This window comes from Musca autumnalis, unplaced genomic scaffold (assembly GCF_047663935.1).
Source record: "Musca autumnalis isolate F117 unplaced genomic scaffold, ASM4766393v1 scaffold_5, whole genome shotgun sequence".
Classification (NCBI taxonomy): Eukaryota; Metazoa; Arthropoda; class Insecta; order Diptera; family Muscidae; genus Musca; species Musca autumnalis.
Genome location: NW_027412088.1, coordinates 176,846,733 through 176,874,674, shown reverse-complemented (window position 1 = coordinate 176,874,674; position 27,942 = coordinate 176,846,733). Strand labels below are relative to the sequence as shown.

Sequence of the window (27,942 nt, the reverse complement as noted above, 5' to 3'; positions counted from 1 at the left end):
GCACCCACTAGTCATTTCAGTGGGTCATAATTAGGCAGCGGAATTCTATGCAAATGCATATATGGTTAGGATGGTCGTAGAGAATATCTGATTAGACAGTAACTCGTTTTATCACGAAATAAAACGAATTAGACCCTGAAATTTTTGCATATCGCGCATATTTTGACATATTTGCATAAAATGAGCATATGCAAAACAATATGCAAAAATATATACAGGGATTTGTGGTCTAAATATCCCACCGAAATGGCTGAAATTTGGCATTAAGTCTTCGTTAGGGGTATGAAACTTTAAACCTGAAATTTGTTCGCATAGGTTCACATCTTCATTTAGCCCCCATAGAACGGTACCTCCCGATTTCAGATATTTTGAAGGTTGTGGCCTCAATATTCCTCCGAAATGGCTGAAATTTGGTATTATGTCTTCCTTTTGAGTATAAAACTTTCCACTTGAAATTTCTCGGTATAGGTCCATGTCTTCATTTAGCCCCCATAGAACGGTACCTCCCGATTTCAGATATTTTGAAGGTTGTGGCCTCAATATTCCTCCGAAATGGCTGAAATTTGGTATTATGTCTTCCTTTTGAGTATAAAACTTTCCACTTGAAATTTCTCGGTATAGGTCCATGTCTTCATTTAGCCCCCATAGAACAATACCTTCCGATTTTCGGTATTTTGAAGGTTGTGGCTTCAATGTCCCGCCGAAATGGCTGAAATTTGGTATTAAGTTTTCCTTGGGGGTAAAAAACTTTGCACCTAAAATTTGTCGGTTTAGGTTCAGGCCTTAATATAGCCCCCATAGAACGATACCTCCCGATTTTTGAAGGCCAAATTTCGGACCAAATCGGTTGACCAGTTCGAGTGCTATAAGGCGCTACAGCCACTATTTTCTCAGGAAGTATTTACTTGCCCCGGTAAAAACTTGTATCATCGTAAAGGGGTTAGTGAATGTAAGTTGCTTCAACAAAAATCAAAGTGATTCGAGAGCAGGTCTTAAAGTGAACTTATCCGAAATTTTGTGTGGGAGGTACCCGAAGGAGTGGACAAATGTAGTCCATATTCAAAATATTACGATACCCAAAATTTGGTTCGAATCGGGTGATCCCTTCGAAAGTTATCTTGCGCTCCAACAACTACACACGGTGTCATAAGGGTGTTTGGCAACTTTCGGGATATTTTGTCAGTAAGTATGGGATTGCCCCTGATGAAACTTGTACCGTCGCAGGGGGGGGGGGGGGGTGGGTCAGTGAATACAAGTTGTTACAACAAAAATCATAGCGATTCGAGACCTGTTGTGCGATTCTCTAACAAATTTTTTGAGTTACCGACAAAACTCGTTAAAATTAAAACGCAAAATTATGAATGAAAAGTTCAAACAAAAGTTGACAACACTCTTGCTATCGGTAAAACTTTACGACGCCTTTTTATTCGTCGCGAACTTACCGAGAAACATCGGTAATTACCGAAATTGTAAGCATTTTAATTTTACCGACAATAGTCGGTAACTCAAAAAATTAGTTAGAGAATCGCACTACTGGTCCTAAACTGAACTTTTCCGAAATTTTGTGTGGGAAGTACCCGAAGGAGTGGACCGATTGAGTCCATATTGGAACCTCATCTATGTTTGGAAGAAATTTCACGATTTGCAAAGTATGGAGCAAATCGAATACTCCGTTCAAGAGTAATAGTGAAGCACCCTTTCTTGAAGAAAAGCTCTATAGAAGCACAGAAAAGCTCAATAGAAACGCCCTTTCTCTATAGAAGTACCCTTTCTTAAAGAAAAGCTTTATAGAAGCACCCTTTCTTTCAGAAAAGCTCTATATAAGCACACTTTCTTTCAGAAAAACTCTATGGGAACACCCTTTCTTTCAGAAAAACTGTATGGAAGCACCCTTTCTTTCAGAAAAGATTTATAGAAGCACACTTTCTTTCAGAAAAGCTCTATATAAGCACACTTTCTTTCAGAAAAACTCTATGGAAGCACCCTTTCTTTCAGAAAAACTCTATGGAAGCACCCTTTCTTTCAGAAAAACTCTATGGAAGCACCCTTTCTTTCAGAAAAACTCTATGGAAGCACCCTTTCTTTCAGAAAAGCTCTATAGAAGCACCCTTTCTTTCATAAAAGCTCTATAGAAGCACCCTTTCTTTCAGAAAAGCTCTATAGAAGCATCCTTTCTTTCAGAAAAGCTCTATAGAAGCACCCTTTCTTTCATAAAAGCTCAAAGAAGCACCCTTTCTTTCATAAAAGCTCAAAGAAGCACCCTTTCTTTCAGAAAAGCTCTACAGCAGCACCCTTTCTCTCAGAAAAGCTTTATAGAAGCACCCTTTCTTTCAGAAAAGCTTTATAGAAGCACCCTTTCTTTCAGAAAAGCTTTATAGAAGCACCCTTTCTTTCAGAAAAGCTTTATAGAAGCACCCTTTCTTTCAGAAAAGCTTTATAGAAGCACCCTTTCTTTCAGAAAAGCTTTATAGAAGCACCCTTTCTTTCAGAAAAGCTTTATAGAAGCACCCTTTCTTTCAGAAAAGCTTTATAGAAGCACCCTTTCTTTCAGAAAAGCTTTATAGAAGCACCCTTTCTTTCAGAAAAGCTTTATAGAAGCACCCTTTCTTTCAGAAAAGCTTTATAGAAGCACCCTTTCTTTCAGAAAAGCTTTATAGAAGCACCCTTTCTTTCAGAAAAGCTTTATAGAAGCACCCTTTCTTTCAGAAAAGCTTTATAGAAGCACCCTTTCTTTCAGAAAAGCTTTATAGAAGCACCCTTTCTTTCAGAAAAGCTTTATAGAAGCACCCTTTCTTTCAGAAAAGCTTTATAGAAGCACCCTTTCTTTCAGAAAAGCTTTATAGAAGCACCCTTTCTTTCAGAAAAGCTTTATAGAAGCACCCTTTCTTTCAGAAAAGCTTTATAGAAGCACCCTTTCTTTCAGAAAAGCTTTATAGAAGCACCCTTTCTTTCAGAAAAGCTTTATAGAAGCACCCTTTCTTTCAGAAAAGCTTTATAGAAGCACCCTTTCTTTCAGAAAAGCTTTATAGAAGCACCCTTTCTTTCAGAAAAGCTTTATAGAAGCACCCTTTCTTTCAGAAAAGCTTTATAGAAGCACCCTTTCTTTCAGAAAAGCTTTATAGAAGCACCCTTTCTTTCAGAAAAGCTTTATAGAAGCACCCTTTCTTTCAGAAAAGCTTTATAGAAGCACCCTTTCTTTCAGAAAAGCTTTATAGAAGCACCCTTTCTTTCAGAAAAGCTTTATAGAAGCACCCTTTCTTTCAGAAAAGCTTTATAGAAGCACCCTTTCTTTCAGAAAAGCTTTATAGAAGCACCCTTTCTTTCAGAAAAGCTTTATAGAAGCACCCTTTCTTTCAGAAAAGCTTTATAGAAGCACCCTTTCTTTCAGAAAAGCTTTATAGAAGCACCCTTTCTTTCAGAAAAGCTTTATAGAAGCACCCTTTCTTTCAGAAAAGCTTTATAGAAGCACCCTTTCTTTCAGAAAAGCTTTATAGAAGCACCCTTTCTTTCAGAAAAGCTTTATAGAAGCACCCTTTCTTTCAGAAAAGCTTTATAGAAGCACCCTTTCTTTCAGAAAAGCTTTATAGAAGCACCTTTTCTTTCAGAAAAGCTTTATAGAAGCACCCTTTCTTTCAGAAAAGCTTTATAGAAGCACCCTTTCTTTCAGAAAAGCTTTATAGAAGCACCCTTTCTTTCAGAAAAGCTTTATAGAAGCACCCTTTCTTTCAGAAAAGCTTTATAGAAGCACCCTTTCTTTCAGAAAAGCTTTATAGAAGCACCCTTTCTTTCAGAAAAGCTTTATAGAAGCACCCTTTCTTTCAGAAAAGCTTTATAGAAGCACCCTTTCTTTCAGAAAAGCTTTATAGAAGCACCCTTTCTTTCAGAAAAGCTTTATAGAAGCACCCTTTCTTTCAGAAAAGCTTTATAGAAGCACCCTTTCTTTCAGAAAAGCTTTATAGAAGCACCCTTTCTTTCAGAAAAGCTTTATAGAAGCACCCTTTCTTTCAGAAAAGCTTTATAGAAGCACCCTTTCTTTCAGAAAAGCTTTATAGAAGCACCCTTTCTTTCAGAAAAGCTTTATAGAAGCACCCTTTCTTTCAGAAAAGCTTTATAGAAGCACCCTTTCTTTCAGAAAAGCTTTATAGAAGCACCCTTTCTTTCAGAAAAGCTTTATAGAAGCACCCTTTCTTTCAGAAAAGCTTTATAGAAGCACCCTTTCTTTCAGAAAAGCTTTATAGAAGCACCCTTTCTTTCAGAAAAGCTTTATAGAAGCACCCTTTCTTTCAGAAAAGCTTTATAGAAGCACCCTTTCTTTCAGAAAAGCTTTATAGAAGCACCCTTTCTTTCAGAAAAGCTTTATAGAAGCACCCTTTCTTTCAGAAAAGCTTTATAGAAGCACCCTTTCTTTCAGAAAAGCTTTATAGAAGCACCCTTTCTTTCAGAAAAGCTTTATAGAAGCACCCTTTCTTTCAGAAAAGCTTTATAGAAGCACCCTTTCCTTCAGAAAAGCTTTATAGAAGCACCCTTTCTTTCAGAAAAGCTTTATAGAAGCACCCTTTCCTTCAGAAAAGCTTTATAGAAGCACCCTTTCTTTCAGAAAAGCTTTATAGAAGCACCCTTTCTTTCAGAAAAGCTTTATAGAAGCACCCTTTCTTTCAGAAAAGCTTTATAGAAGCACCCTTTCTTTCAGAAAAGCTTTATAGAAGCACCCTTTCTTTCAGAAAAGCTTTATAGAAGCACCCTTTCTTTCAGAAAAGCTTTATAGAAGCACCCTTTCTTTCAGAAAAGCTTTATAGAAGCACCCTTTCTTTCAGAAAAGCTTTATAGAAGCACCCTTTCTTTCAGAAAAGCTTTATAGAAGCACCCTTTCTTTCAGAAAAGCTTTATAGAAGCACCCTTTCTTTCAGAAAAGCTTTATAGAAGCACCCTTTCTTTCAGAAAAGCTTTATAGAAGCACCCTTTCTTTCAGAAAAGCTTAATAGAAGCACCCTTTCTTTCAGAAAAGCTTTATAGAAGCACCCTTTCTTTCAGAAAAGCTTTATAGAAGCACCCTTTCTTTCAGAAAAGCTTTATAGAAGCACCCTTTCTTTCAGAAAAGCTTTATAGGAGCAATCTTTCTTTCAGAAAAATTCTATAGGAGGGCCCTTCCTTTCAGAAGAGCCCTATGGAAGCACCCTTTCTTTCAGAAAAGTTCTATACAAGCACCCTTTCTTTTAGAAAAGCTCAATAGAAGCACACTTTCTTTTAGAAAAGCTCAATAGAAGCACACTTTCTTTCAGAAAAGCTCTATAAAAGCACCCTTTCTTTCAGAAAAGCTCTATAGAAACACCCTTTCTTTCAGAAAAGCTATATAGAAACACCCTTTCTTTCAGAAAAGCTCCATAGAAGCACCCTTTCTTTCAGAAAAGCCCTATAGAACCATCCTTTCTTTCAGAAACGCAACCTTTCCTTCAAAAGGCTGTATGGAAGAACCTTTTCTTTCAGCAAGGGTCTATAGCAGCACCTAGGCTAGGAAAGGTACAAGTAAGCCACGGACAATATAAAGAAGGACAGTCCTAAAGGACAAATAAAAACCATTTATATTCATTCATATCCATTTATTTTTATTCCTTAAAATCGATTTCACTTTAGAAGCAGTCGTCAATGCTGGCCAAAGTACCATCACAGTATTTCCAAGTGGACCAGGCAGTCCAGCCTTGTTGTTTCAAAATCAATTGGGCGCACTTGACAGATGGTTCAATGCTATCAACCAAGAAATCTTCACACTTGATTTTGCATTCGTTGTAGGAGAAGGCACCGGATGGTGGGGAGCACCAATAGTAGTTGTTGATTTGGAAGATACCATAGTCACGAGAGCCATTAGAGTTCAAGGAGCCAACAGCCTTGGTGTTGTAGGAAGATTCATGTTCAGCAATGCATGTCCAGCGAGCCAATTGATCCTTAGGTACACCCAAATTATACATGGCCTTTGCCAAGGAGCAGCGGGTGTAGACCTCACCCAAGGCAGGGGCAACCAAGAGTACGGCGGCGAAAATGGCAAAAGTGAATTTGAACATTTTGTTTGAAGTGTTAATTTGAAACTAAACTTGCATTTCGCCGATGTTCGCTGGATATTTATACAAAATTCACTGGTCTTATCGTGGTGTTTTGAAATGTTGCAAAACTAATTTTGGTATATACATAAATATTGTTCTGGAGTTTTCACCTAATTGTGATAATCAATATAATATATTATCAAATATCTAAAGTACTTAAGGTTCAATTATGTATGTCCAGAGAAGTGTCATCCATCATAGGTATTTGAAATATCGCATTTCGCCAATTTGTTATCTAAGCGGCTTTATTTTTTTTTGTTTATTTACCTTTTTAACAAAAACAGATTTTGAAAATTGTTGTCTTTGTTCTAATTACAATTATTATTATTAAATTTCAGTAAAAACATGATGATTTCGAATTTTAGATAACTTTTATTTCAACTAGTTTTTATTTATCAAAACTACAACATAACTTCAATCTGTAACCAAAAACGCCACTATGGTCTACTTCTTCTACTTCTTTAAAACATAAATAGTAACCCTCGACTCTCTGTCCAGGCTAATCAAATTCATTTCGTTGTGATTTGTTCGAGCACAACCAATATCCAGCGTGGTGGCACCACATTCTCTCTCCTCCTCACCACCCTCTTGGTCAATTTCCTGTTCCAAATAGAAATCATAGATGCGTATCCTGCCATTACTCAAGGCAAAAAGACGCCAACCATCTGAAGATAATTCCAAAGTTTGAATCAAATTTCTCCTCAACACCGAACCGGCCAAAATAATTTGCTGATCATAGATTCTCAATTCAAACGGTTTGCGATTGCTGTCGATTAGGGCCACAAAGGCTGCAGTATCTGGACGAAACTCAGCATCATTTGAGGAGCTTGTGAAATCCATGCTATCATAGGATTTCTGGGCATTCAAGACAATATTTTGTATGGCACATGATTTTCCCGTGATATTATCAAAATCTCCACCGGGTAGATTATTACCACCACTTGGTTGGCCAGGAAATGGTGTTCCGGGAGTCTTACATTTTTTCTCCGCTGAAGGTTTCTGGTGTTGTTTATTGCTCGAACAATTTAAAATCATAACCGCACCATTTGACAAGCCCACAGCCAAAAAGTTTTCATTACTCAATACCCGAAGGGCCGTGGGGAACAGCAGTCTGCTTTCATGTAAGATTATCCTCCTAAATCTTTCAGGTTTCAGGGTTTTTGAACACATCAAAATAAAGTTTCGATTTGTGCAAATAAAAATATTCTCTGTGCCACATTCCAGACATGTGAAACGGAGACCCTGAGAACCCATTTCGCCGGAGTTGTTGTCATTAAGTTCCTTTAGGGCCTCATCACTGTAGATATTTTTCTGAAACAGGGCCTTGGTTTTGTCGAAGCGAGACAGCGATTGTAGCGTCTTTGTTTCCATGTAATCTTTAAGGTATACTATGGAGCTTTGTAGGAGCTTCACTCGTGCCCAGGGTGAGCTGTAGCCGAACTTTTGCTGCAACTTGGAATGGTGCTTTGGTTTTTCGTTGTTTTTTGTTTCCAGAGGATTAAAGGCTAGCTCCGAAGTATCCACCAGTGTCCAAACGGTTAGGAGGCCACAATCATGCAGAGAAACAAACTAGAAAGAGAGGAGAAAAGGGGAACAGATAAAAACGATATAAAAATGGGGAACCGCAACAGATTACACTTTCTAAAGTAGATTTCCATATGTCAGAAGGGTTCCATAGGTCTTCTAGCGCCAGACGAACGTCTAAAGATCTTCTACGGTCAGAGGAGTTTCCAAAGAACTTTTAGGGTCTGAGGACCTTCCTATGCTCATCTAGAGCATAAAGAGTTTCCAAAGGTCTTCTAGGGCCATAAGAGCTTTCATAAGTTTTCAAGGACCAGAAGAGCATTTAAAGGACTTCTATTGCCAGAGGAGTTTCCATATGTCTTCTGGTACCAGAACCAGGACCAAAAGTGCTTCCATAAACTGTATAGGACCAGAAGACTTTCTAATTTTTTTTGGGGCCAGAAGACGTTCCAAACCTCTCCTAAAGCTAGAAGAGCTTTCATAGGTTTTCTAGAGCCAGAAGACCTTCTAAAGGTCTTCTAGGAGCAGAAGAGTTTTTAAAAGACATCTAGGGCCAGACGAGCTTCCATACGCCTTCTAGGACCACAAGAGCCTCTAAAGGTATTCTAGGGCCAGAAGAGCTTCTAAATTTCTTCTAGGGCCAAAAGAATTTTCAAAGGGCTAAAAGAATTTCCCTAGATCTTCTAGGATCAGAAGAGCTTCTAACAGAGGCCAGAAGAGTTTCCATAAGTCTTCTGGGGCCAGAAGGGACCGGAAGAGCTTCTAAAGGTATTCTAGGGCCAAAAGAGCTTCTAAATATCTTCTAGTAGCTTCCATAGGCCTTCTAGGACTAGAAGAGCTTCAAGGGCCAGAAGAGCTTCTAAATTTCTTCTAGGGCCAGAAAAATGTCTAAAGGTCTTCTAAGGCTAAAAGAACTTCCCTAGGTAGTCTAGGACCAAAAGAGCTTTTAGCAGTATTCTAGGGCCAGAAGAGTTTCCATACGTCTTCCGGGGCCAGAAGACCTTCTAAAGATCTTCTAGGTGCAGAGGAGTTACCAAAGAATTTTTAGGGCCAGCAGAACTTCTAAAGACCTTCCAGAACCAGAAGAGTTTTTAAAGGCCAGAAGAGCTTTCAAAAGTCTTCTAAGACACAAAACCTTGCTAAGGTCTAGTAAGGACATTCTAGGGCCAGATATGATTGCAAAAGTCTTATAAGGCCATATTAGCTTTTACAGGTCCTCCGGGGCCAGATGGAAGCTCATAGGTCTTCTAAGCTTCCAAAAGTCAGAAAAGATTCTTAAAATCTTTAGCTCTAGAAGACCTACTAAAGGACTTATAGGATCAAAAGATGTTTCAAAAGTTTTCCTAAGGCCAAAATAGCTTTTACAGGTTTTTAGGGCCAGAAAAGCTTCCATCGGTTTTCTAAGCTTTCACAAGTCTTCTAAGGCCAAAAGTGCTTCTAAAAATCATCTGGGACCAGAAGACCTTCGAAAAGTCTTATATGGCCAAAAGATCTTTTAAAGGTCTTCTAATGTTAGAAAAGCTTCCTTGGGTCTTCTAGGACCAGAAAGCTTCCAAAACTCTTCTAAGCTTTTAGAAGGCTGTTATGGCCAAAAGAGCTTCTAGAAAACTTCTAGGAGCAGAAGATGTTCCATAGATCTTCTGAGACCAGAAGACTTTCTAAAAGCCTTTTAAACCCAGAAGACTTCCTAAGGGTCTTCTAGGAACAGAAGACCTTCTAAAGATGTTCCAGGACCAGAAGACCTGCTACAAGTTTTCTAGGCACATAAGATCTTCTAACGATAGGGGACCTGCTAAAGGTCTTCTAGAGTCAGAAGACTTTAAAAGGACATATAAGGACAGAAGAACTTCGTAAGGTCATCTAAGGACAGAAGACCTTATACAGGTCTTCTTGGACAGAGCATCTTCCAATGATCCTCTAGGAATAAACGATTTTCTAAAGGTCTTCTAGATTTTCTATGGAAAGAGGATCTTCCAAAGATCCTCTAGGAATAAAAGATTTTCTAAAGGTCTTCTAGATTTTTTATGGACAGAAGATCTTCCAAAGGTTTTTTAGGGTCTGAAGACTTTCGAAAAATCTTCAAGGGTCAGAATACCTTCTAAAGGTAATCTATGGGCAGAGGATCTTCGAAAGGTCTGCTTTGGACTGAAGACCTTCCAAAAGTCTTCTTTGGAGTGGACAACTTCGAAAGGTCTTCTAGGGTTTCTAAAGGCCTTCTATAGGCAGAGAATCTTTCAAAGGTCTTCTACTGCCAGAATACCTTTCGAGGCTCTTCTGGCCCTCGAAATGCTATAGAAGGACTTCTAGTCATATAAGGTCACAAGAGCTTTTAAAGGACTTCTAGAGCCAGAAGAGCTTCCATAGATCTTATAATCTTTCAAAAGTCTTCAAAGGCCGGAAGAACTTCTAACATTTTTCTAGGACCAAAAGATCTTCTAAAGGTTTTTAAGAAGTAGTCTAAAACGAGAATAGCTTCTAGAAATCTTCTAGGATCAGTAGATTTGCCGTGGATCTTCTAAGACCAGAAGATTTTCTGGACCTCGTAAGGGTCTCCTAGGAACTTAAAACCTTCGAAAGGTGTTCCAGGTCCAGAAGCTCTATAGGCCTTCTATGGACAGATGATCTTCCATAGGTCTTTTTTGGACTGAAGACCTTCGAAGGGTCTTCTAAGGGTTTTAAAGGTCTTCAATGGAGAGAGGATCTTCCAAAGGTCTTCTACTGACAGAATACAGTTCGGAGTTCTTCTAGGGACAGAATTAATTTAAAAGGACAGACGACCTTCCAAAGATCTATTTTAGAAGAGGGGACCTACTAAAAGTTCTGACTGACGATTTCGAAAAGAGTCAGAATACCTTCCAAAAGTCTTCTAGGTACAGAAGACCTTCTATGAACAGATGATCTACCATAGGTCTTCTTTAGATTGAAGACCTTCGAAAGGTCTTCTAGGCACAGAATTACTTTCAAAGGACAGGAGACCTTCTAAAGGCCATCCAGAATACCTTCCAACGATAGAAGATATGCAAGAGATCTTCTTAGGACAGAAGATCTGCTAAAGGTCTTCTAGGCCCAGAAAAGCTTCTAAAGGTCTTCTAGGGCCAGAAGACCTGTTTATCTTCCAAAGACGATTTTTTAAATATCGTCGATGGTCAAAAGGCCTTTTTAAGGTCTGCGATGCCTAGAATACCCTTCTAAAGATCTTATTTGGGCAGACGACTTGTAAAAGTCTGTTTTTTCTTACCTGCGATTTCATTTGGCTTCTGTTCACATTCGCCAAGGCCCAATTGTTCGAGGGAACTTGAAAACTTCTGACATCCAAACAGGAACCAAAATCCATAAGCATTTCGCCTCTGCCCTTCATTTCCTCTCCACCATATGCCGGGACAATCGATTGGGTTGCAGCAAAATGTGTCAAATAACCATCCAATTTGGAACAAAATGAATAGGTTTCTCGTAAATCCCACATGGCCACGGAACCATCTCTCAACGCCGCCACCACAATATCCGCAGAATCATTAGAAATCTCCACTCGTGCTACTTGACTCCAGGTGGAGAGTAGTCTACTAGGTTTGTCGCTGACATTTACACACCAAACCATAAGGAGTTGAGAAAAATCCGAACGATAGACATCAGTTTCCGGTAGCGACTCATGCACCGTAATAACTAAATTATGTTTGGAATTTGAAAAGAGCCGCACCACTTTTAAGGTGTTGAGGAAATTGGTGTCCATTTCGTAGCAAGAATCAACAATGCGTTCGAGGGCCCCCAATTGCTTAGAATCCAGATCATGTTGCTTCTTGTTTCCCGAAGAACCTAAAATTTGATTTATGACCATGGAGGATTTTAGGAGAAAGCTGTTGAGACCCTCGTAGTCAATGGGTTTTCTCACAGCTCTGCCTTGAGTTTGCACATTTCTCATGGATCTTTGATGCTCCCATGACTTGAGGGCAGCCAAACTTATTTCCAGTTCATCGTTAGCGAGCGTTTTTACTTCACTGTCATCCTCTAATTCGCCACAGCAATTTTGTCCCAGTACACCGGGACCAGCTTTAAATGAATTGGTCAGTTGTTTAACCATTTCCCAATCATATTGAGCTGGATGTTGAGTCCACATAGACCTGGTCTCCCACATTTCGGTTTGCTGTTCCACATGCATACGATTATCCTGAGTCTGCGTGGATGTTTGACAAGTGTTCAGTTTGCCAAAGGTTTGCATGAACACATCATAGGATATGGGTTTCATATCCAAAAACTTAAATTCCAAGGTGTCCAATTGGATTTTGGCCATCAAATCCTGACCCCTTTTATTGCATATGGGTTTCCGTAGGAAATCTTTATAACCACCATAGAAAATTTGAAAATTCCCCCGGTGACCATTGTTGTTGTTTAAATTCAATGTCGAAGGACCATATGCCGAAATACCAGAATCTAATTGCTCCGAGGTATTTAAACTAAAAGTTTCAAAACTATCAACTAAATGCTGGGTAGATTGAGATGAAAGCTCACTCAATTTTGGATTGCGTCGGGCGGAGGAATTCAGTTCATAGTGACCCGAATCGAGTTTGCGTTCCTTATCTCTTTGCAGCACGGTAATGGGATCTTGGGTTATTTCGGATTCTTCTTCATCCTCCTCGGAATCTAAATTTTGCTTATTTCCTTCCTCCTCATGATCCCCTGCGGAATTTCCTTCAGACTCATCATCTTCCTCTTCTTCCTCGCTGCTTTCGTTTGTGGAACTATTTTCCTCGCTCTCTTCCTCTTCTTCTTCCTCCTCCCCACCTTCATCCTCATCACTTGGATTACTGCTGCTGTTTTGTGTGGAGGATTTCCTTGAAGAACCCGTTTCAAAATCCGATTCATAAGAATCAAAATCATCCGAATAATTCACCTCAGCTTCCTCTACAGGGGCTTTAGATTCTCTCGCCTGCCTCACTCGAGATGTTGAACGGCTTCTGTGTTTCTCCTTAGCTGTCTTTTGTCTCTCATTAAATGGAACCTCAAAAGCCACTGGTTCCTTTAAGGCCACCACAGCATTAGGTTCCAACTGTACTACACTATCACGTCGAATTTGCTCCTCAATTCTCTTCTTGGCCGATTCTCTTTTCAGAACCACAATTTCATCGGGCGCCAATACTCTGCTACCTTTGCGATTCAATTTATTTTCCTTGGGTTTTTCGGGTTCTTGCTCATCGTGGCTTCCCTCCTTAATACTATTGACCTCATCACTTCTTCTTCTTCTAGGAGGTGGCGAGGCAACTGTAACATTAGAATGACCATCAAGAACAGGATTTGGTTTGTGTGGGGTTGCTGTCTTGGCTACGGCATTTCTTTTTATGGCATCCTTAATTTCCGACGTATGTTTGGCACGTAAAGGTTGTCGTGGTAGTGTTGCTGCCGGTGAACTTGAATTTGAGGGTCCTCTTGAAGTTTGGCGAGATACTGTTGTCGGCGAAGCCTTTGAAACCTTAGTAAGACGTTGCTGCTGTTGACTTGCGGTAGTTCTTGTTGCTGGCTTAGATGTCGTGGTTGTATTGTTGGTTTTTGTCTGAGATTTGATGGTAGTTGGCTTGGTTGTGACTCGTATAGTAGACCTTTCATTGGAGGTGGGTTTCACTGTCGCTGCTTTCCTTGTTTCATTTGTTTTGGATGCTGTTGTAGTCTTAGCGGTTCGCAGAAGCTTATCTTTTTCATCCGCTGCTCTTTTTGATGCAATTGTCGATGAGGTTTTGGTTGTTAGACGATTTGTGGTGCTGACTTCGGGTCGGCTTATTTTCGATATCTGAAATTAAGAGAAATTAATAAGTTAATTAACAATAAAGTCTTGTAAAATAACACATTTTAAGCAAGCAATGAAAATACACTGAATGAAGTTTTAATTCTGGAAAAAGTCTCCAGGGGTCCAAATATTTTTCAGGCTGTAGAATGCGGTTCTCAACCCCAGATAATGGAAGTCAAACATCATGGCGAATGGAAGTCAAACGAAATTTCAGGTAAGAAAAATAAAGACTTCGAAAATACCATTGAACGATTCTTCTTGACATTAATGAAGACCCTAGAAGACCTTAACGAGGACTTCTGTCTCCAGAGGACAAAGCTTTATAAAGTTTTCTCTTTCTAGAAGACCTTTAGCAAGTCTTCCCTAAAAGACGTTTTTTAGCAGATCTTCTGTCTTTAGAAGGTCTTTTGTCCCAAGAATATCTATAGCAGGACTTCTGTCTCTAGAGGACGTTTAGGAGGATATACGCCCCTAGAAAACATTTAAAAACATTTTCTGGTTCGAGGAGACCTTTGGCAGTCTTCTGTCCCTCGAAGAGCTTTAGTAGGAGTCATGCCCCTAGAAGACTTGAAGGAGGTATTCTGTTTCTATAATATCATTTGCAGTTTTTCTGGCCCTGGAAGACGTTTAGCAGGGCTTTTACCTTTAGCAGAGCTTTTACCTTTAGCAGGGCTTTTACCTTTAGCGTATCTTCCGTCCTTAGACGACCTTGACAAGGTCTTCTGTCCCTTGAGGACCTTTAGCAGATCTTCTGTCTCTACAAGACCATTAGCAGATCTTCTGTCTCTAGAGGATATCCAGAAGGTCTTCAGTGCCTAGGTCTTCTGTACCTTCTGGTCCTAGAAGACATTTGGGAGCTCTTCGGGCCCTAGAATACTTTCGAAGGTCCTAGAATATCATTTGCAGTTTTTCTGGCCCTGGAAAACGTTTAGCAGAGCTTTTACCTTTAACGTATTTTCCGTCCTTAGACGACCTTGACAAGGTCTTCTGTCCCTTGAGGACCTTTAGCAGATCTTCTGTCTCTACAAGACCATTAGCAGGTCTTCTGTCTCTAGAGGATATCCAGAGGGTCTTCAGTGCCTAGGTCTTCTGTACCTTCTGTTCCTAGAAGGCATTTGGGAGCTCTTCGGGCCCTAGAATACTTTCGAAGGTCATATTTGATAGATCTTTTAGCCTGGATGCGATTCTTTCTGGTTTCAGAAGACAATTAGCAGGACTTCTGCCCCATAAAAAACCTTTAGCAAATCTTCTGTCTCTATAGGAGCTTTAGAAGGTCTTCTGTCCCAAGAATACCTATAGCAGAACTTCTGTCTCTAGAGGATCTTTAGGAGGATGTACATCCCTAGAAAACATTTAAAAACATTTTCTGGTCCTAGGAGACCTTTGGAAGTCTTCTGTCCCTCGAAGAGCTTTAGGAGGAGTCATGTCCCTAGAAGACCTGAAGGACGTCTTCTGTAATTCGCAATTTTTCTGGCCCTGGAAGGCCTTTAGCAGGGCTTTTGCCTTTAGCATATCTTCTGTCCTCAGACGACGTTTACAAGGTCCTCTGTCCCTATAAGACCATTAGCAGGTCTTTTGTCCCTAAAATACCGTTAGCTGGTCTTCTGTCTTATGAAGACTTTTAGTAGGTCTTCTGTCCCTAGAATAACTTTTGTAGTTCTGTTGTCTTTAGAAGGCTTTAAGCAGATCTTCTGTCCCAAGAAGACCTTTATTCTAGACCTTTCTAGAATATCAGTGGAAACTCTCCTGCTTCCAGTAGACCTTCACAAGGTCTGCTGTCTCTGGAAGACCTGTAGAAGGCCTTCTGTCTTTAGAAAGGCTTAGGAAGGTCTTCCGTCTCTAGAACAGGCCTTTTGTTCCTAGAAGACTTTTGCCTGGCCTTCTGTAGTTAGAAGTCCTTTAGAAGTTTCTCTGGGCCTAAGAGACCTTCAGCAGCTCTTCTGTACCTTGAGCAAGTCTTCTGTCCCTAGAACATCCTTAGTAGGTTTTCTGACTCTTATGTACCTTGAAACCCTTTAGCAGGTTTTCTGACACTTCTTTGGTCCCTAGAATACTTTTATCAGATCTTCCTTAGAAGGTCTTCTGACTCTTCTACACCTTAAACCCATTTTGCAGATCTTCTCTCCGTAGAAAAACGTTAGCAGTTCATTCGTCCCTAGGGGGCTTCTGTCACTGGAAGACCTGTAGCAGGTCTCTGTAAAAGACTTTTTGCTGGTCTTGTGTGTCTAGAAGACCTTTAGCTTTTCTTCTGTGCCTAGAATACCTCTAGAAGTTTTTCTGGCCATAGAAGGCCTTTAGCAGATCTTCTGACATTTAGGATTACTTAGGTCCCCAGAAGTCTGCTAAAGGTCTGTATCCTAGATTACCTTCAGAATTTTTTTCTGGTACCTAGAAGACCTTCAGCAGCTCTTCCTTCCCTATAATACCTTTAGAAGTTTTTCTGGCCCTAAAAGAGGCTTAGCAGCTATTCCGCCCCTTAAATACCTGTAGAAGGCCTTCTGTACCTAGAAACCCTATAGCAGGTCTTCTGACCCTAGAACACGTTTGGAGGTCTTCGGTGCCTAGAAGACCTTTAGCACGTCTTCTCCCCTAGGATACCCTTAGGAGGTTTTCTGGTCCTAAAAAAACCATTGGAAAAGGTTTTCGGTCCTTAGAAGACATCCAGCAGATCTTTTGTCCCTAGAAGGCCTTTAACAGGCTGGTGGTCACTGGGAGATCTTTAGCAGGTCTTCTTTCCCTAGAAAACCTTCGGTCGATAAAATCAAGGCCCTGTTTCAGAAAAATGTCTAAAGTGATGAGGCCCTTAGGGAACTTAATGAGAACAACACTGGCGGCATGGGTTCTCAGGGTATGCGTTTCAAAAGCATTGAATGTGGCACAGAGAATATTTTCATTTGTACCAATCGCAACTTTATTTTGATGCGTCCAATAACACTGAACCTAAAAGGCTCAGGCTTATAATTAAGCATAATATAAACTTTAGCAGATATTTTATTCCTTGAAGGTTATTAGCAGAACTTATGTCCCTAGATGGATGACATTTAGCAGGTCTTCTGCCCCTAGAAGACCTGTAGCAGATCGTCTGTACCTAGAATACCTTTAGTAGGTCTTCTGTGCCTAAAAGACCTTTTGCAGACCTTCTTCCCCAGAAGGCTTTTAACAGGTCTTCTGTTCCTAGAAGACCTTTAACAGGTTTTCTGTTTTTAGAAGTCCTTTATCAGGTCTTATGTCCCTAGAAGTCCTTCACTATGTCTTCTGTACCTAAAAGACCTTTAACAGATCTTCTGTCCCTAAAAGACCTTTAGCAGATCTTCTGTCCCTAGAGTACCTTTAGCAGGTTTTCTTTTTAGAACACCTTTAGAAGCTCTTCTGGCCCTAAAAGTACTTTAGAAGGTCTTCTGGTCTTACAAGACCTTTGAAAATTCTTCTGGACCTAGAAGGTCTTAGTACTTTGACCTAGAAAATCTTTAGACGCTCTTTTGGCCCATGAAGACTTTTGAAAGCTCTTCTGGCCTGAGAAGTACTTTAGAACTACTTCTGAACCTATGAAAGCTCTTCTTGCCCTAGACAACTTTAGAAACTCGTTAGGCCTAAGAAGACATGTAGAAGGGGTTTTATGGTCCTGGAAGAACTTTGGAAGCTCTTCTGGCCCAGAAGTACTTTAGAAGGTCTTCTGGAACTATGAAAGCTGTTCTGGCCCTAGAAGACCCTTAAAAGCTCTTTTGGCCCCAGAAGTACTTTAGAAGCTCCTTTGTCCTATAAAGACTTTTGAAAGCTCTTCTGGCCTTAGAAGTAGTTTAGAACGTCTTCGGGACCTATGGAAGCTCTTCTTGCCCTAGAAGATCTTTAGACGCTCTTTTGGCCTATAAAGACTTTTGAAAGCTCTTCTGGCCTTAGAAGTACTTTAGAACGTCTTCGGGACCTATGGAAGCTCTTCTTGTCCTACAAGATCTTTAGAAGCTCGTTAGGCATATGAAGACCTGTAGAAGGGGTTTTCCGGTTCGAGAAGAACTTTGGAAGCTCTTCTGGCCCAGAAGTACTTTAGAAGCTCTTCTGGACCTATGGAAGCTCTTCCGGCCCTTGACGATCTTTAGAAGCTCTTTTGGTCTAAGAAGACGTTTGAAAGCTCTTCTTGCCCTAGAAGATTTTTGGAAGCTCTTCTGGCCTTAGAAGACCTTTAAAAGCTTAAAAGACGTTGGGAAAGTCTTCGGGCACTAGATGACCTTTAGATGGTCTTGTGGCATTATAAGACTTTTGTAGCTCTTTTGGGCCTAGAAATTTTTAAGAAGCTCTTCTGGCCTTAGACATTATTTTAAAGCTTAGAAGACCCATAGAAGTTCTTCTGCCCTTCTAAAGCTTAGAAGACCTATGGAAGCTCTTCTGTTCTTATAAGACTGTTGAAAGTTCTTCCGGCTGCACTAGTGGCCCTAGACGACCTATGAAAGCTTTCCTGACTCTAGAATACCTTTTAAATTTCTTCCGGCCTTATCCGACTATTGGAGCTCTCCTGACCCTAAAAAACCTTTAGAACGGCTTCTGGTCCTTAGAAGACGTTTTGAAACTAGAAGACCTTTTGAAGCCATTCTGGCCCTATAAGACTCTTCTGGCCTTTAGCATGTCTTCTGTTCCCTAGAAGTACTTTTTAAGCTCTTCTGACCCCAGATGATCTTTGAAAGCTTTTCTGCCCTAGAAGATCTTTAGAATGTCTCCTGGCCCTAGAATACTTTAGACGCTGTTCTGGCCTTATATAAGACCGTTGAAAGGTTTCCTGACCCTAAATGACCTTTGAAAAATCTTCTGGCATTAGCAGAACTTTGAAAGCTTTGAAACCTTTAAAAGGTCTTCTGGTCAAAATTACCTATGAAAACTCTTTTGGACCTAGAAGTCCTTTAGAAGGTTTTCTGGCCCTAGGCGAGCTTGAGAAAGTCTTTTACTCTTAGATATCTATGAAAGCTCTTATGACCTATAATACCTTGGGCATCCTTTCAGACCCTAGAAGATCTTTCGAAGCTCTTCTGATCCTAGAACCTCTGCCGGCAATAGGGGAACTTTGAAAGCTCTAGAAGACTCTCTCAATTTTATTGTTTTCTTTTTTAATCCCTTCCCCTCGGTTCCTCTCTTTTCACTTTGTTTCTCTGCATGATTCTGGCCTCCTAACCGTTTGGACACTGGTGAATAATTCAGAACTGGCCTTTAATCCTCTGGAAACAAAACACAACCAAAAACCAAAGCACCATTCCAAGTTGCAGCAAAAGTTCGGCTACAGTTCACCCTGGGCCCGAATGAAGCTCATACAAAGCTCCATAGTATACCTTAAAGATTACATGGAAACAAAGACGCTACAGTCGCTGTCTCGCTTCGATAAAACCAAGGCCCTGTTTCAGAAAAATATCTACAGTGATGAGACCCTAAAGGAACTTAATGACAGCAACTCCGGCGAAATGAGTTCTCAGGTTGTCCGTTTCTCAAGTCTGGAATGTGGCACAGAGAATATTTTTATTTGCACAAATCGAAATTTTATTTTGATGTGTTCAAAGACCCTAAAACCAAAAGGTTTAGGCGGATAATTTTGCATGAAAGCAGGCTGCTGTTCCCCACGGCCCTTCGGGTATTGAGTAGTGAAAACCTTTTGGCTGTGGGCTTGTCAAATGGTGCGGTTATGATTTTAAATTGTTCGATCAATAAACAAATGCAGAAAACTTCAGCGGAGAAAAAATGTAGGACTCCCGGAACACCATTTTCTGGCCAACCAAGTGGTGGTAATAATCTACCCGGTGGAGATTTTGATAATCTCACGGGAAAATTGTGTGCCATGTTCAAAGACCCTAAAACCCAAAAGGTTTAGGCGGATAATTTTGCATGAAAGCAGGCTGCTGTTCCCCACAGCCCTTCGGGTTTTGAGTGATGAAAACTTTTTGGCTGTGGGCTTGTCAAATGGTGCGGTTATGATTTTAAATTGTTCGAGCAATAAACAAATGCAGAAAACTTCAGCGGAGAACAAATGTAGGACTCCCGGAACATAATTTTCTGGCCAACCAAGTGGTGGTAATAATCTACCCGGTGGAGATTTTGATAATCTCACGAGAAAATCGTGTGCCATACAAAATATAGTCTTGAATGCCCAGAAAACCTATGATAGCATGGATTTCACAAGCTCCTCAAATGATGCGGAGTTTCGTCCGGATACTGCAGCCTTTGTGGCCCTTATCGATAGCAATCGCAAACCGTTTGAATTGAGAATTTATGATCAACAAATTATCTTTGCTGGTTCGGTGTTGAGAAGGAATTTGATTCAAACTTTAAAATTATCTTAGGATGGTTGGCGTCTTTTTACCTTGAGTAATGGCAGGATACGCATCTATGATTTCTATTTGGAACAGGAAATTGACCAAGAGGGTGGTGAGGAGGAGAGAGATTGTGGTGCCACCACGCTGGATATTGGTTGTGCTCGAACAAATCACAACGAAATGAATTTAATTAGCCTGGAGAGGGAGTCGAGGGTGAGGATTTATGTTTTAAAGAAGTAGATGAAGTAGACCGTAATGGTGTTTTTGGTTACAGATTGAGGTTATGTTGTAGTTTTGATAAGTAAAGACAAGTTGAGAAATAAATGTTATTATCTAAAATTCGAAATCGTGTTTTTACTGAAATTTAATAATAATAATTGTAATTAGAACAAAGATAACAATTTTCAAAATCTGTTTGTGTTAAAAAGGTAAATAAACAAAACAAAATAAAGCCGCTTAGATAACAAATTGGCGAAATGCGATATTTCAAATACCTATGATTGATGACAATTCTCGGGGCATACATAATTGAACCTTAAGTACTTTAGATATTTGATAATATATTATATTGATTATCAAAATTAGGTGAAAACTCCAGAACAATATTTATGTACATATATATCAAAATTAGTTTTACAAAATTTCAAAACACCACGATAAGACCAGCGAATTTTGTATAAATATCCAGCGAACATCGGCGAAATGCAAGTTAAGTTTCAAATTAACACTTCAAACAAAATGTTCAAATTCACTTTTGCCATTTTCGCCGCCGTTCTCTTGGTTGCCCCTGCCTTGGGTGAAGTTTACACTCGTTGCTCCCTGGCAAAGGCCATGTATAATTTGGGTGTGCCTAAGGATCAATTGGCTCGCTGGACTTGCATTGCTGAACATGAATCCTCGTACAACACCAAGGCTGTTGGCTCCTTGAACTCTAATGGCTCTCGCGACTATGGTATCTTCCAAATCAACAACTACTACTGGTGCTCCCCACCATCCGGTGCCTTCTCCTACAACGAATGCAAAATCAAGTGTGAAGATTTCTTGGTTGATAGCATTGAACCATCTGTCAAGTGCGCCCAATTGATTTTGAAACAACAAGGCTGGACTGCCTGGTCCACTTGGAAATACTGTGATGGTACTTTGGCCAGCATTGATAACTGCTTCTAAAGTGAAATTGATTTTAAGGGATAAAAATAAATGGATATGAATGAATATAAATGGTTTTTATTTGTGCTTAAGAACTGTCCTTCTTTATATTATCCGTGGCTTACTTGTACCTTTACTAGCCTAGACATGGTGCTGCCATAGACCCTTGCTGAAAGAAAAGGTTATTCCATACAGACTTTTTGAAGGAAATGGTGCTTCTAAAAAGCACTTTCTGAAAGAAAGTGTGTTTCTTTAGACCCTTAATTCTTTAAAAAAAGGTTGCTTCCATAGGATGCTTCTATAGACCCCTTGTTAAAGACATGGTGCTCTATAGACCCCTTTCTAGAAGAAAGGGTGCTTCAGTAGACCCTTTCCAAAAGAAAGGTTGCTTCTGTAAAAAGAAAGAATGCTTCTATAGACCCTTTGAAAAGAAAGGGTGTTTCTATAGAAATTTTCTAAAAGAAAGGGTGCTTCTATAGAGCTTTTCTTAAAGAAAGGGTGCTTATATAGAGCTTTTTTGCAAGAACGGGTGCTTCTATAGAACTTTTTTTTTAAAGATAAGTTGCTTCTATAGAGTTTTTCTGCAAGAAGGGGTGCTTCTATAGAACCTTTCTGAAAGAAAGGGTGCTTCTATAGAGCTTTTCTGAAAAAAGGGTGCTCCAATAGAGCTTTTCTGAAAGAAAGGATGCTTCTATAGAGCTATTCTGAAAGAAAGAGTGCTTCTATAAAGCTTTTCTGAGAGAAAGGGTGCTTCCATAAACAATTTCTGAAAGAAATGGTGTTTCCATTAACAGTTTCTGAAAGAAAGGGTGCTATATGTACATATATTGCTTCTATTTGATATGTACTCGTCTTCTTTTTATTAAAACCCGTACGTTTTAAATAAGTTACAAGGATGTCATTAAATACATTCTAGCTTTGTTCCAGAACTAAAAAGTGTTTACAACTTTTACCCGAAAAACCGTTCCCGTACACAAAAAAAATTGTAAAATGTTCACTTCTCTTTAAACAAAAATGGCACTGAATGGCGGTCTCCTTAAAAACTTTTTACTCGACAAATTTGAGCGTGTAAAAAATAGTAACATGGTTGCCGGCGTTTGATTGGCTGATACGCCGACTTTGACATTTGTTCCAGTTTTTATACCCTCAGCATTTATGCTAACGAGGGTACATATATACACTTTCATATGGGCAAAATGTGCCTCATCGAAATAATGGTTTTAGACCCCAAGTATGTTTGGACGAAATGTGTTTCAGACAATTTTGAGTCGATTTAGCAATGTCCGTCCGTCTGTCTGTCCGTCTGTCTGGCTGGTGCGCACGATAACTCTTGAACGGATGAACCGATTTAGTCCAAGATTTGGCTTTCGCAATATTTTGTCCAAACTTAGTTTAAGTTCGAAGATGGGTTATATCGGTCCACTCCTTCCTGTACCTCCCCCACAAAAATTCGAAAATGTTCGGAAAATTTGTGCGCACGATAACTCATGAAGGGAGTAACCGATTTGGTCCAAAGTTTGCACATCGTGAAATTTCTACCAAACTTAGACGAGGTTCCAATATAGACTCAATCGGTCCACGCCTTCGGGTACCTCCCACACAAAATTTCGGATAAGTTCAGAATAGGCCCTGCTCACGAATCGCTTCGATTTTTGTTGCAACAACTTGTATTCACTGCCCTCCATACGACGGTACAAATTTCATATGGGGCAAGTCCATACTTCCTGAGAAAATAGCCTGAAAGATGCAAAAGCCCCTATGACACCGTGTGTAGTGGTTGGAGCGCAAGATAATTCTCGAAGGGATCTGCCGATCCGGTCCAACATTTGGCCTTCGTAATTTTTGTACAAACATAGTTTAAATTCGAAGATATGCCATATCGCTCCACTCCTTCAGGTACCTCCCCCACGAAAGTTCAAAAATGTTCGGAAAAATTGTGCGCACGATAACTCTTGAATGGAGTGACCGATTTGGTCCATACTTTACGTATCCTAATATATCTACTCCTTCTGATACCTCTCACACAAAATTTCGGGTAAGTTCACTTTAAGACCTGCTCTCGAATCACTTTGATTTTTGTTGAAGCGATTTGCATTCGCTACCTCCATTACGACGGTAAAAGTTTTTTCAGGGGCAAGTTCATATTTCTTGGGAAAAGTGTAAAAAACCCCTGTGTCACCATATGTGGCGGTCGAAGGGCACGATAACTCTCGAACTGTTCAACCGATTTGGTCCAACATTTGGTCTTCGACATATTATATCCAAACTTAGTTTCATGGGCAATACCGGTCCACAAATTTCGGTACTTCTCCCCAATATTTAAAAAAAATCACTAAAATGCTAGGACGATATCACTTGAATGGCGCAACCAATTTGGTCCAAACTTTGGATCTCCTAATACTTTATCAAAATTTAGTTTAACTTCTAAAATGGCCCATAGTGGTGCTCCCTAAGGGTACCTCGCCCACAAAAGTTCACCACTTGTGTCTTAGTGCAGTTAATTTCTAATCCAAAATTTTGTCGGCAAGTTCAAATGTCCAAACAGGGCCACAAAATTCTGAAGAGACCCTAAATACATTCGATCTGTCCGTAGGTGAAAGTTTCACTTCACATTGGCTGAGGGTATATATGTGTCGGCAAAGCCGACTGACACTTTTTACTTGTTTCTGACGTATTTTCCATTTTTCCGTTCCCGAACAATCTCAAAAAACTTTTGTGTGAAAAAATTTTTACAATTTTCTCTTTTATGAGTTTTACTATTAAAAAGTACGGGAACGAAGCTTCTATTTTGACATATCGACAGCGCCATCTATATATTCTACCAAAAAATAACCATTAACAGTGATTTCATTAACAGTTCTCTAATGTTCTCCCTCACTTCATACATACATAGATCACTTTTGTCCAATTTTTTTTTGAGAATCAATAAATATCTTTTCCTTGTTCTGCCATGTATTAGTTTACACACTTAACAACGTTCAAGGTTTCAATGATTTCTTCAAATAAATATTACTAGCAAAGTGCCGGCTACTTCGTATGCGTTAAATATGCAAAACAAATAAACAATATATAATATAGAATGGTGGAAACATTTTGTCACGCCTACACAAGAGCAATCCACATTTTTTGAGATATTTTAATTGAGGTTCTCAGCGCAAATATGGCCTAACGCAACAACCGCCATCCTCATTTCCAGCTCTATATGTTCCCTCAAAACCAATTATAGAACTATTTAGTACTTTACATGTAAATACATAAATACGAACCTCCTCCAATTATTTCAAAATTCCCTTTACACAATAACAAATTGTACCAAATCCTGTGCCATTTACAACTTTTCGTATATTTATGGCACATATTTCTTTAATCGAATCCAGATCTATCCGTTCATCCAATACAAAATTGTACCATACATGGAACCATTCTGTACCCCTAAGTGTACCTAATTCCACATTTTAGGATTCGAGCGCTATAATTTCATCCAAATCCTCATTGTACAAAATGTAGTACTTTTGGTAAGCATAAGCACGCATTTCCCCAACAGTAATATTAACTCCAAAATTCAAGATTCCAGCTCTAACCGTTCGCTCAAATCCAAATTGTACCAAATTTAGTACTTTTCGTACTCATAAGTACGAATTTCAAAAACTACTTCCATATCTCAATCCTACACTCCAAAAGTAATCTTAATTCCAAATTTCTTGATTCCAACTCTATCCGTTCGCTCAAATCCAAATTGTACCAAATTTAGTACTATTTAGTACTTTTCCTACCCATAACTAAAAATTTCCAACATTTTATCAATCCTACAATTCAACAGGTATTTTAATTCCAAACTTGAGGATGGCAGCTACATCATATCACCGAAATCCAAATTGTACCAAATTTAGTACCATTTAGTATATTTCGTACCCATAAGTACACATTTTCAAACAATAAGTTTAATTCCGAATTTCAGGATTCCAGATATATCCGATAACTCAAATCCAAATTTGGAACGATTTAGAACTATTCGTATCCATAGTACGAATTTCTAAACCTACCTCTATCAACACTCCAACATCAATTTTAATTCCGAATTTCACGATTCCAAATGTATCCTATCACTGAAATCCAAATTGTACCAAATTTAGTACTTTTCCTACCCATAAGTACAAATTTCCAAAACTTTATCAATCTTACACTCCAACAGTACTCCTTATTCCAAATCTCGGGTTTCCAGCTATATCGATTCACCCAATTGCAAACTGTACCAAATTTGGTACCATTTAGTACTTTCGTACCCATGAGTACGAATTTCTACAACTACCTCAATCTTACACGCCAACAGTAATCCAAATTTCAGAATTACAGCTGCATCATATCACCGTAATCCAAATTGTACCAAATTTAGTACCATTTAGTACTTTTTGTTCCCATAGGTCCGAATTTCCATACCTACCTCTATTCAACACTCCAAAACTAATCTTAATTTCGAATTTCAGGATTCCAAATGTATCTGATCACCCAAATCCAAATTGTACCAAATTTGGTACCATTTAGTACTCTTCGTTGCCATAAGTACGAATTTCCAAAAGTATCCCAATCCCACACTCCGATAGTAATCTTAATTCCAAATTTCACTATTCCAGCTCTATCCGATCACTTAAATTCATATTGTACCAAATTTGGTACCATTTAGTACTTTTCGTACCCAAAAGTACGAATTTCCAAAAACCGAGCCTTATCTCACGCCAACATACCATCACCAACCTACACTTAAAATTTCAAGCTTATAGCTTCATCCGTTTCGTCTGGGCGTTGATTCCTAGTCGGCCCCCACACAAATGAGACAATTTTTAGTACATTTTAGTGCTTTTCGCATCTTTCTAGGACGAATTTCCAAAAACCCAGCCTTATCGAGCACCTTCGCCCCAAGACTAATCCTCACCCAAAATTTGGGAATTCTAGCTTCAGCCGTTTCGTCTGGGCGTTGATTCCTAGTCGGCCCCCACACAAATTTGACCATTTTTAGTACATTTTAGTGCTTTTCGCACCCTTGTAGGACGAATTTCCAAAAACCCAGCCTTATCGAGCACCTTCGCCCCAAGACTAATCCTCACCCAAAATTTGGGAATTCTAGCTTAAGCAGTTTCGTCTGGGCGTTGATTCTTAGTCGGCCCCCCACACAAATTTGACCATTTTTAGTACATTTTAGTGCTTTTCGCACCCTTGTAGGACGAATTTCCAAAAACCCAGCTTTATCGAGCACCTTCGCCCCAAGACTAATCCTCACCCAAAATTTGGGAATTCTAGCTCCAGCCGTTTCGTCTGGGCGTTGATTCCTAGTCGGCCCCCACACAAATTTGACCATTTTTAGTACATTTTAGTGCTTTTCGCACCCTTGTAGGACAAATTTCCAAAAACCCAGCCTTATCGAGCACCTTCGCCCCAAGACTAATCCTCACCCAAAATTTGGGAATTCTAGCTTAAGCAGTTTCGTCTGGGCGTTGATTCTTAGTCGGCCCCCACACAAATTTGACCATTTTTAGTACATTTTAGTGCTTTTCGCACCCTTGTAGGACGAATTTCCAAAAACCCAGCCTTATCGAGCACCTTCGCCCCAAGACTAATCCTCACCCAAAATTTGGGAATTCTAGCTTCAGCCGTTTCGCCTGGGCGTTGATTCTTAGTCGGGCCCCACACAAATTTGACCATTTTTAGTACATTTTAGTGCTTTTCGCACCCTTGTAGGACGAATTTCCAAAAACCCAGCCTTATCGAGCACCTTTGCCCCAAGACTAATCCTCACCCAAAATTTGGGAATTCTAGCTTCAGCCGTTTCGTCTGGGCGTTGATTTCTAGTCGCCCCCCCACACAAATTTGACCATTTTTAGTACATTTTAGTGCTTTTCGCACCCTTGTAGGACGAATTTCCAAAAACCCAGCCTTATCGAGCACCTTCGCCCCAAGACTAATCCTCACCTAAAGTTTGGGAATTCTAGCTTCAGCCGTTTCGTCAGGGCGTTGTAGATCACATCATCACTTTACTCTTTTATATACATATATAGATTTTGGTTATTTTATCAATAACGCCATCTAGATTATCTACACATTAACAGATACTTGTTAACATTAACAGTTCTCTAACATTTTGTCTCGTATCGCTCACACCACACATTGATCGCATTTGTCCAGCTGTTGACAAGCAAATCAATAAATATGTAAGTATTTCCCTTTGTTTGATCTCACACGCTTTTTCTCTCTCTCTATCTCTTGTTGTTTGTGTCATGCATTCATTTGCCCATTCTACAAAGTTCAATGTTTATCCCCAAAGAACGATGTTAAGTGTGTGTCGGTAGTTTATTGGGTCAGTTATAGTAAGGAAAAATCAAAGCAAACATAAAGAACAACCCCTAATTAAAATCGCTCTTAAAAGAAAAAAAAAACAATAAATAAACGAAAATTAATTAAAATAAAATGAAATAAAATAAAAAAACAGAGCTGACTAAATCACAGTAGAGTAACTAATCAATATTGAAATTGAAACAAATACTAAACAAAGAAATCAAACAGCTGAAGACTTGTCAATAAGTTGTGTAGTGCGTTTGATTGATTGAGTGTACAGGAGGGCAAAATAATACAAATAAAAACTAAATGACGGAAGTGTTAATTAAAAGTTTCTAATAATTTTAACGAAAAAAGTGCAAAGAAAATAAAGAAGCAATTTTCCTAGTGCTACCTAGTGAGTGAATGTGATGAAATTCGTAATAGTTTTGCGAGCAAGTGTCTGTAAAAAAGAAAATTAAAATTGTCGTAGATGTGAATTTTCTTTCAATACTCGGGCTTGGCTTACTTCTCTTTTTGTTTTATTGCTGCTACTGCTGGTTGTATTCACATTACTTGTGGTTTTCGTCGACATTTAAAACGACTTCACTTTTGCACACTGTTTTAAAAAAACACTTGCAAGTTTTATTAAATATTTTAGAATTAAAAAATATATGTATTTTATTTTGCTACTACACTAAACGAAGGTTCGACCTAGGTGAAAGAAAATTCTTTTAATTTATTCATGCCATGACATTTTCCTTTGGTGGCTATAGCAACGTCCAACAAATAATTATACTTCGAAGAGTTC

At 39.3% G+C, this 27,942-nt stretch overlaps 4 protein-coding genes across 4 annotated transcripts in view; 2 read left to right on the top strand and 2 right to left on the bottom strand.

Annotated features, from left to right (window-relative positions):
• Nucleotides 1-5,616: 5,616 nt before the first annotated feature.
• On the bottom strand, nucleotides 5,617-6,324 carry LOC141406830 (lysozyme 2-like). The gene has a single exon (XM_073992885.1). The coding sequence runs from the start codon at nucleotides 6,054-6,056 to the stop codon at nucleotides 5,628-5,630; it is 429 nt and encodes a 142-aa protein (XP_073848986.1). The 5' UTR covers nucleotides 6,057-6,324; the 3' UTR covers nucleotides 5,617-5,627.
• Nucleotides 6,325-6,447: 123 nt separating this feature from the next.
• On the bottom strand, nucleotides 6,448-27,915 carry LOC141406824 (uncharacterized). The gene is made up of 3 exons (XM_073992877.1): nucleotides 27,661-27,915; nucleotides 10,858-13,395; nucleotides 6,448-7,664 (listed from the first exon to the last, which is right to left on the bottom strand). The coding sequence occupies exons 1-3, from the start codon at nucleotides 27,724-27,726 to the stop codon at nucleotides 6,549-6,551; spliced, it is 3,720 nt and encodes a 1,239-aa protein (XP_073848978.1). The 5' UTR covers nucleotides 27,727-27,915; the 3' UTR covers nucleotides 6,448-6,548.
• Nucleotides 20,364-20,926, top strand: LOC141406828 (lysozyme 2-like). Its single transcript, XM_073992883.1, has one exon. The coding sequence runs from the start codon at nucleotides 20,382-20,384 to the stop codon at nucleotides 20,844-20,846; it is 465 nt and encodes a 154-aa protein (XP_073848984.1). The 5' UTR covers nucleotides 20,364-20,381; the 3' UTR covers nucleotides 20,847-20,926.
• The window catches only part of LOC141406826 (major facilitator superfamily domain-containing protein 6), a 76,930-nt gene continuing 75,700 nt past the window's right edge, over nucleotides 26,713-27,942 (top strand). Inside the window, exon 1 of the mRNA XM_073992881.1 lies at nucleotides 26,713-27,549. The gene's annotated coding sequence lies outside the window, so the exon portion shown is untranslated. The remainder of the gene's footprint in view (nucleotides 27,550-27,942) is intronic.

Excerpts from the sequence above, each read along its gene's own strand:
- LOC141406830 (XM_073992885.1), bottom strand. The coding sequence starts at position 6,056 with ATGTTCAAATTCACTTTTGCCATTTTCGCCGCCGTACTCTTGGTTGCC.
- LOC141406828 (XM_073992883.1), top strand. The coding sequence starts at position 20,382 with ATGCAAGTTAAGTTTCAAATTAACACTTCAAACAAAATGTTCAAATTC.
- LOC141406824 (XM_073992877.1), bottom strand. The coding sequence starts at position 27,726 with ATGTCGACGAAAACCACAAGTAATGTGAATACAACCAGCAGTAGCAGC. Across the intron at positions 13,396-27,660 it reads GCAATAAAACAAAAAGAGAA|ATATCGAAAATAAGCCGACC; the intron begins GTAAGCCAAGCC and ends TCTTAATTTCAG. Across the intron at positions 7,665-10,857 it reads GAAGCCAAATGAAATCGCAG|TTTGTTTCTCTGCATGATTG; the intron begins GTAAGAAAAAAC and ends CTCTCTTTCTAG.